The sequence below is a fragment of the Teleopsis dalmanni genome, chromosome 1, assembly GCF_002237135.1.
Source record: "Teleopsis dalmanni isolate 2A chromosome 1, ASM223713v2, whole genome shotgun sequence".
Classification (NCBI taxonomy): domain Eukaryota; kingdom Metazoa; phylum Arthropoda; class Insecta; order Diptera; family Diopsidae; genus Teleopsis; species Teleopsis dalmanni.
In genome coordinates this window covers 71766473-71776440 of record NC_051846.1, presented here as the reverse complement: position 1 = coordinate 71776440, position 9968 = coordinate 71766473, and the positions used below count along the sequence as shown (strand labels likewise).

Genomic DNA, 9968 nt, shown 5'->3' with positions numbered 1-9968 from the left:
TTTTATTTTAGTTCTCATTTGTTTTAAACTGCAAAACTTTTCTTTAAGGATTCCGAAACAATTTTCAACTCTAACGCGGTATTGGCTGTTTCTTTTATTGAATTTGTTTTGTTGTTCAATATTCATTAAAGAAGAATTGGTGCGATATGGCGTTATCAAATGTTTAGTCAACTGGTACGCAGAGTCGCCTGCAAACCATTCTTCTCCAGTAAATAAGCACGCGCTGTTTGTTGCAATATGCGATTTCTTAAATATTTTAGAATCATGGTAGCTTCCCGGATTACCCACTAATGCGTGCATGATGCGGAGCTTATGATCACATACAACTTGCAATTTAATAGAATATATTCGTTGACGAGAAAAGTATGCCTCATGGTTATTGCTAGGTTTTTCGGCCAGCTTTATCTCACTTCCATCAATATAACCAATACAGAATGGTAACTCACTGAACGTATGAGCAATAAGTTGCCTACGCTCAGTCGCATTAGGCCATTGAATGTATACCGGTAATTTCTTCAAAATTGCTGAAAATACTCTCTGGGTAATTGTAGTCAGAGTGCCACCATCTCTCGCTCCAAAAATTGTCGCGATTTTTCGCACTGATGTACTTTCTCCTGAAGAGCCTAAACGGAATAGTACTATCGCGAGTTGAAAATCCACGGGCAGTTGTATATTGGATCCTGGACCTTTGAATATTATATCATTTGCAAATATTTCAACAAGACGAGCAAATTGACTCTTGTTGACACGTAACATTTGCAAAAATCGTCCTTCGTCGAAACAACATAAAATATTATCTCGCCAATGAATGGATTTTGGCACACTTAGTTCATCCCCTCGTCGATAAAATGTGATTGTTCTTACATCTTCCAGTAGTTCATCCATTCTTTCATCAATGAGAGCGTACCATTGATCGAAGTGTGCTGTGTCTATAAATGGAAAAACTTTGATTTTTGCAACTATGAAGCTTTAAAACACATACCTTCGTTAAATTCAAGATCTTTAATAGCTGCATTTATTTTGAAGTCTATAATTTGATTTTCTATACTCTTTTTAGGCATTTTGTCTTGATTTTGAAATTTAAATTTCTTTGTACTTACGACAAAAACAAAGAACAACTGGTTGTATAAAAATAACCAGATAACCTACATAAATATCTGTTCACGGTGCACACAGGTTCTTTTTCATTTTATCATCACATAACCCGATAACCAGTGCCCCGTGAACACCCTAATAGTTAATATTTCAATTCATTTATAAAATAAAACATGTTAACTTTTCAACAAATTTGATCAATCAAGTGTAAGGTGTATACATCATATTATTAACTTTATTTAGAAATGCAGCACTGTGGTCAGCTCTCATTTTGAAAATTTTTAAACGGTTTACAGTTTACGATTTTTAGTTTGTTGCGCTATTTTCAGTATTCTGTAGCGATCGTTTAATATTGCTTTAAAAGTGCAATTTTAGGTTTTAATATATTTTGTGTTGTAGTAAATATTGTAAACTTAAACTGTATACAGTGGTGAATATTGATTTCAAGTAAAGGAGCAACGTGCTGTGTGATCAAAGTAATGGCATCCAAAATTGATGAAAAAAATAATGACATTCCAGAGCGTCTTTACGATTCCAGCAGCCGTACCACATATACTCGTAAACGATTTTTTGGCAAGGTAATTTTTCCTGCAAAAAAGGAATTGTGAATATGTATATTGCAGTTCATTAACAGATATATACACAACCATTATAAAAAAAATGGTCCTTTTATATATTCCTTATTTAATTTTATATTTCAGGGCGGGTTTGCTAAATGTTATGAAATAATTGATGTTGAAAGTAATGATGTTTATGCAGGCAAAATAGTTTCAAAAAAACTCATGATGAAGCATAACCAAAAAGAAAAAATGACGCAGGAAATAACAATACATCGAAGCCTTAACCATAATAATATCGTGAAATTTCACGGATATTTTGAAGATAGCTATAATATTTATATAGTTTTAGAATTATGCAAAAAAAGGGTATTTGAAATTATTTAAACAACTGCAATAAAATGTGTGCTAATGTAGCCTTTATATACAATATGTTTTCAGTCAATGATGGAACTTCATAAGCGTAGAAAAACTATTACAGAATATGAGTGCCGGTACTATATATATCAAATAATACAAGGAGTGAAATATTTACATGAAAACCGAATCATCCATCGCGATTTGAAACTTGGTAACTTGTTTCTAGATGATCTTCTACATGTTAAAATTGGCGATTTTGGTTTAGCAACACGAATTGAATATGAAGGTGAGCGTAAAAAAACGCTGTGCGGCACACCAAATTATATTGCACCTGAAATACTGACAAAAAAAGGCCATTCTTTTGAAGTTGATATTTGGTCTATTGGATGTGTTATGTATACATTGCTTGTTGGTCAGCCACCCTTTGAAACAAAAACGTTAAAAGATACTTATTCCAAAATAAAAAAATGTGAATATAGGTAATTAAATGTAGTAATCTATTTGAAAAGTATTAATAATTGGTATACAGAGTTCCAAGTTATTTGCGGAAATCTGCAGCTGATATGGTGATTGCAATGCTTCAATCCAACCCCGATAATCGTCCTTGTATTACTGATTTATTACGTTTCGAATTTCTGAGCAGTTCTCCAGTGCCAATGTCATTGCCTAGTTCATGCCTCACCATGGCTCCACGTCTTGGAGCAAATGAAATTATTGATACAGAATCAATGCAACGCAAACCATTGATTGAATCAAACCGATTACGCGATGAAACACGTTTAGAATCGACATTTTTAAAAAAAAATTTGCATGATGCTATAACTGCATCTGCACAAGTTTGTCGTCATAGTGAAGATTATCGAAGTGACGTCGAAAGCTTATATCAACAATTAACCAATTTAATAAACGCTAAGGTAATTTATAAAATATTTTAAATAAATTGGTACTAGTTTTTATGTATTTAATAAAAAGCCAATTCTTTTGGATGGAAATTTGGGAGACGAAAATACTGATCCTGCTGCTCAACCCTTATTTTGGATATCGAAATGGGTTGATTATAGCGATAAATATGGTTTCGGATATCAGCTTTGTGATGAAGGAATTGGAGTTATGTTTAACGATACTACTAAACTTATTTTATTACCTAATCAAATGTAAGTATTAATTAACCTTTAATGTGTAAAACAATATATTTTAGATAAGATATAAATTAGTTTTCACTTTTACAAGATACATTTATATTTATATTTTATATTTTTTTAAATATACGTCCTGAAATCATTTATATTTTAATGTGCAACTTAGTCTTTTTTTTTTTTTGCACATATAATGTATTGTTGAAAATATGTTTTCCGAAAGCAATCACTTTGTCCTTTCATGCACTTTCAAAGAGAATTGTATCCAAAAAATTAATTATAGAGTGTCGTAACCTAATCTTTTTCCACCAATTTGGATTTCACTGCAAACACTATACTATAGATCATGTACACAAAATTAAAACATATTTCTTACCCAATGATACTTGAAGAATAAAACTCAATTATGTGATTTTTATTACCCACAAACGGTACTAGGCACGTAAAACCCCGTATGCTAATACTGCAAAATATCTTGGCTTTTAACTCTTAGTAATAAGCATAGACAGAAAAATCACATAGAAACAAAGTTAAATTAACTTAAAATTATAAAAACTTTAAAACAAAGATCAAAACTTTTCATATATATTATACAATTGAACTCTAAAGCTAATATGCTCTTATGGTGCACAAATTTAGGGTTGTGCCACCTAAAGGAACCAGTTATAATTAAATATACAAAGGATTATATAATTTTTACTAGTCCTTATAATTGGTACCGGTCGTCATAAGTGATAATATAATTTAAATAAATAAAAATAGAAATATAAAAGTATGTATGTTTTATAAATAATTTACATTTACATATTAGATACAAAAAATCCTCGTGTTTTGCAAATGCTTTTTAGTTAACATTGGTTTTTTGTCTGGTACGTCTGCGTACAGTACTGGAATCCACGCCTTGTTTAAGCTCGTATACGATCTTTAAGAGGGGCTTCACCCAAATAAACCGTTTTAACGGAATATGTCAAGTTATATTTTCTTATAAGCCGCGAAACAATTAAATAATTAATTTTAAATATTTTGGCTATTTTATTTGAACACATCCTTTTAAAGATTTTTTAATTCTTGCTTCTTTAAGATTCAAATTAAGCGTGTTGCGAGCAATGAGAAAAACATCCATTAATGATTTAATATTGAGCTATTCTGTGTTTACGTTTGAATTTGCTTAAAAACATAAAATACAGCATCAAAATGCAAAAAACCAAAATAATATCTTGTTAGATTGCACTTTGGTCATAGATCTTGACATTGATCTTGTCTCAGTTGCTATTGTGTTGCACAGCTGCATATCGCAATATTTCGTTATGTTTGTGAATTATTAAACCCGTTATGAAGAATTGTAGTTTTTGTTGTTTTTTTATGGTAGCTAATACTATAACAAATAAAACTGTGTTTTAATTTTTAAATGAAAAATAAAAAAGATAAAAAACTTATTTATTTGAGGTGATCATTTTGGTTGCTTTTGTTTTGTACAACACTGTAAGTTATTCACATAAATCATTTTGGAATTCGTATGAAATTCCAAACTAGAAATAAACATTATATTGTGGTGGCTATCTCGATTATTGTTGCATTTATGATAGATTTGTATGCCGCCACAGTTTGTAGTTGTTTTCGTATACCATACAATTTTCTCCACTAATTCAACTTCTATTTGTTACTGTAGATGCATGTTCCCAGTGTACCTACAGTGGCTCACAGCTTATTTCGTGCAAGCAATATTTTTGTAGATTTAGTCGTGAAAATCCAAAATTTTGTCTAAAATAAAAAATTTTAAATATGCAACTTTAAAGAATGTTTAGTTATTATTAAAAAACAAACAAAAAATTTAGCAAAAATATCAATATTCAAGGAGTTAAGTGAACAAAAACAAACATACACCAAATTCTGACCTCACAGCTTATTTCGTGCAATACATTTTTTTTAGAAAATTAATAATTTTTGGCATAAAAAAGTGAATTTTAGTATTTAGTGGGATAGTCCTTTTGTTTAATTACTGCCTCCAACCTTGAACGCATTGAAATAACTAATTTTTGAGTATATTCCACTGATATTTTTTGCCATTCCAATTTTAAAGCAGCTTTCATACTTTCCTTGCTATAAATGTTATGTTTTTTTATGTTAATTTCCAGAATATGTCATAAATTTGCTATGACACTAAAGTCAGGTGATTGGGGAGGTGTTTGGATGATGTGTGGACAATTCCCAACAAGCCAAGTCTGCACAAGACCCGACTTGTGCTTCAGATCGTTATCCTGGTAAAAACAGAAATTGTTAATTATGCCTAAATATTCGGCACTTTTATGCAAATTTTGCTTTAATATATTAAGATACACTTCTTTATCCATTGTTGATTCTATAAATTGTAGATTACCTACTCCTGCCGCTGATTTACACCCCAATACTCTCACATGCACATTAATACATCAAAATGAAAAATTTTGAAATTTTTAAGTTCACTAAACTATTTTTTTAAGATTATTAGGAAATTTTCAAGAAACTCGTTGTTGGAATGGTGTATACTACTTCATCAATGTAGTAATGACTACTTCATCAACAGAGCACAGTCGTTTAACTAATTATTGTGTTTTGCGCGTAATTTTTAACCGATGTTGCTCATCAATATCTTATTAAAAAGATATTTAAAAGATCTACCAAATACTTGTTGAAATAAGTAACAAAGATATTAAATGACCTTGAATTGAAAAATTTCTATTTTTGGTACTGAAAACCCAACTTCGCTCAAGTGGCGCCGTTTGATTTTTAATCCTATTGGTACAAAACTTTAGGAGTATCTTTTTTTTTGGTCCATGGGAAAATCCCTGGGGGGTGCGCTCATTCAAAACTTAATTTTTAATTTTCCCCCTTGTAACGTGAGCCACCCTATTGCAGCACCTTCTTGTAAGTAGCGCATGAGGTCTCATGAGCCTCAGCTCCGCACTCTTGTTCACGAGCATAAGCTCATGTATAACTTAATAGCAGTTCTTGCTCACGAGCGTGAGCTCAGCAATTGTGTTCGCTCGTGAGCGTGAGTCATAGTATGAAAAATGCTTTTTACCGGCTTATAAGCCGTGAGCTAAATGAGTCGATAATATCTGCTACCTGTGTCGTTGTGACTCTCTAGATATGTTACTAAAATCATACCTTGTGATTTGTACGCAATAAAAATGGTTAACCAGAAACTGTGTTTTAAGTTGATGATGCAAAATACTTTTGCTATGGTTGCATGCATTTTCTATTGTATTATAATTGCTTACTACTTTGCACTAGAGATATAAGATTAATTAGCCTCAAATATATTTATGTGATAAGATGTGCTTAATAAATCATTTGCTAAACTCTGATACGACTTTTGACATTTGTTTGACTATGTAATCGTGTCTTCTTTTCTTCAGAATTTATAAAAATCAAAAAAATGTTTTGCATTTTCAATAAAATCAAATTAAAAATTAAAAACAAAATTTCTTGTGCAAACTCGATCAAATTGTTACAAAGCGTCTATGGCGGTTCATGTATGTCTAAACTAATGAGTGGTATAAAAAGGGTCGATCATAAATGTCGCCCATTCAAATCAATTACCGAAGAAAATAGCGAGTTGCTAAAGAAAATAGTGAAAAAGTTGGAAAATCATGTGTGATTGTGCGAAAAGTAGCAGAGCACTTAAACATCTCGAAAGACATTACAACATCTGTGAAAAACATTAAATACTGAAAAGTTATAAAAATCATAGTTTTACATATTTTTGTTGTACATTAATTATATAATATACAGTTTTTGTCCAATCTACAAATAGATTTGAAGTGTTCTATTTACCAGTGAAGTGTTCGGCGATTGCAGTGACTGATTGGCAGACACATTTCCTCCTTTTATAATTATAGATCATTTGCCGTTGTAATATCACATTTGCTGAGTACCACTATAGGAAAACTGGATCCATACAGCCGATTTTATGAGTTCAACAGATTTTTATTCTTACTGAAGAACATTCTGACACACTGTTGCTTTCATATTATAATTATTGTTAGGGGATGTGGCACAGCGACCGTCGGGTCTATTGTGCCCCCTTCTGGGTTTAGAGTAGGTCTCTAAACATACTTTTTAAAAAAAAAGACTAACCTACTAACTACTAAATCCCACAAATACTTTTATGTTTGTGTGACTGGAGGATCTGTACTATAAAAGTTTCTGAAGCAATTGCTTTTTATAGTAGCGTATTTTTATCTAATATTTTTTTCCACCCGTCACATGCAACAACAAATTCTGCAATTACTTATCGTTTCAAAATTATTATCGATGTATTTTTTGTCTTTTTATTAAAGTATTTATTTTTATTTTCCGGAAATTTTATTGGAATTTTTTATTTATTTCTCGTTGTATATATCCAGCATGTCAAAAACTTGTTTACACATTCAAAAAAAAATTAAATTTTTCAACTTATCAATCAAAAAAATACAACTTTTTGTTTGAACTCATGTGTTTTTTATTTTAAATATTTGTTCATTAGTATATTAAAAATATATATAAAAAAATTCACAAAATGATCGAAAAAACAACAAAATTTAATACATAAAACTATTGCATATCATAAGAAATTTTTAGTATTTAGTATGACCACCTTTTGTAGTACCAGATATTGTATCTATATTTTTTTGCTTACATAAATACTGACAATCTCAATATTTTCAAATTTTTTTATTATTATATTCAATAATTTTGAAATGTATTAGCAATAATTTATAGTTTTGTTTTTTAAGAATTTTAACTTTTATTTCGAGGTATATTAGGAATTCTTCTGATGAAGGAACAAGCGAATTTGACAAAATAAAATAAAATTCTTATAAAAACAAAACCTACTTTAAAATAGTTTCAACGTAACAACTCAAAAATAAAAACAAAACTACATTAATGATATATTGGTTTATATTTAGAAAAAATATATTTATTAATTACTGTTTAATTTATTATTATATAAAACTTGCATTTTTATAGTTTATTATAAAAATAAACTCAAGTTTTTAAACCTCTCTAAAAAGTCTCTACCGCTCGTATTAAAGTGTGCGAGAGCACACACATGTGTTTGATCACTTTTTACTTTAAAATTTTTACTTTCAGCAAATGCACATGATGTTCTTGCCCCCTTTCACTATTCCACTCGCGAGCCAAAAAAATCTCCATCCCTATAATAAATTGAATAACATCCACAAGCTCATATCGAGTATGATACAGCTTGAAAAGAAGTTTTTAATAAGTTAAAACGTGTTAGTTGAGTTTTTATTTTGCATTTGAATAAATTTAACTTTAACTTGCATTTGAATAAAGTTGTTATAGAGAGGTTTTTTGTATGGAAAGATCTGTTTACGTACCTGAAAAAACTTTGTTATAAACTGCAATTCACTATAGGGAGATTAAAATATAGGAAAAAAAAAAATCGATCAAGGGATTTTCGATATAAAGACGTTTGACTGCAATTAAATTAACCAAAAAAAGAACATTATCAAATGTAATTTTAATGTCAAAAACTAAGGCTTTAGCTAACATCGCTAAAATGGTCAAATGTACAACACATTATAAAGTATTCGAAAATACTTTTCAATAATTTGCTTAATTTTTTATTAAATTTTATTTTATAATTTATTAAATTTTATACTATGTTGCGCTACATTACATCAATCTCGCATTACGCAATTTATTTGATTTATGTATTGAATATAAACTGTGCCTATATGAAGCTCCGATAAACAAACAGTGATTTCAAGCAGCTTTATTCAATCGTTAGAAGAGCTTAGACAGCAATGTGCGTCAACGAAGGATAGTCTTACCAGAATCAAACATGTAATTAAGCCATCTTCAAATTTGTTGTCTACAGAATGCAGACTAGGTATGGTGAAATCTTTTTATAAATAAGAATGATTCCATCTTATTTGTCGAACTATCGAATTGAACGGAAGTTACCATATATGTTAACATATATGTTGCTCGGAAATCAACGAATTTGTATGTCATTGAAAAATTCTGAATCTTTCTAGCATTAAAATTGATTTACACTCATGACCACACCTTTATAATACCGCAAATGTAGTATTATCATTATCCAAATTTACGTCTTCCATAGCAATCAATTTATACCTGCGATTTAAAAGTTTAAACATTGCTTTTGTGCTTATTTGGTGATATTTTATCTACTGTGACATCATTTCAAGTAACTGAAGAAAATGATCTAAAAGCACTGAAGCAATACAATAACGATACACTTATTTTTGTAGAAAATATTTTATCGATATTTAAAGTAAAGAAAATTCATAAAGCTGATTCAAAACTACTGCGACATATTTGTGGTCGCAGAATTTATTTAGGAAAATTCGTGATGCTAACATCATATATATTGCTGTTACAAAGACTGATCCAGAAACTAAAAGATGAAGTGAGACGAATATTTAAATTATTTAAATCGACCATCTTCATTGAGGATTGAATCAATGTAAAATGCTACAAAGCCCAGACAATTCTCATTTGTTATCAAACCTAATTCTGATGTAGTACATATACAATCATTGCTTGAAATCAGGTGATTATATTACTACTTGTAACAATATTATATCTCTTCAAGTAAAACAACTTCATGATCAAGTTACACAGAACTATCTTTGTTTCAATTGCCTTGTCAAACGCCACGGCTGACCATAAAGTAGTTCAAAATATTCTTGCCAGTTCTGTAAACGATGTTGTTATACATGGCTCCATAAACATGACATGAATACCTTTGTATATTCAAATGTTTCATTCATTTTACAAGAGTTTTGGCGAAACGAGCCTCCAT

The 9968-nt window shown here is 30.1% G+C and overlaps 1 protein-coding gene across 1 annotated transcript; it reads left to right on the top strand.

The window, feature by feature from the left end:
- The first annotated feature begins 1369 nt into the window (after positions 1-1369).
- LOC119672650 (serine/threonine-protein kinase polo-like) lies at positions 1370-3170 on the top strand. Its single transcript, XM_038083758.1, has 5 exons — positions 1370-1673; positions 1797-2021; positions 2094-2491; positions 2542-2926; positions 2985-3170. Exons 1-5 carry the CDS (start codon positions 1575-1577, stop codon positions 3168-3170), a joined length of 1293 nt encoding a protein of 430 aa, XP_037939686.1. The 5' UTR covers positions 1370-1574.
- The last annotated feature ends 6798 nt before the right edge of the window (positions 3171-9968 follow it).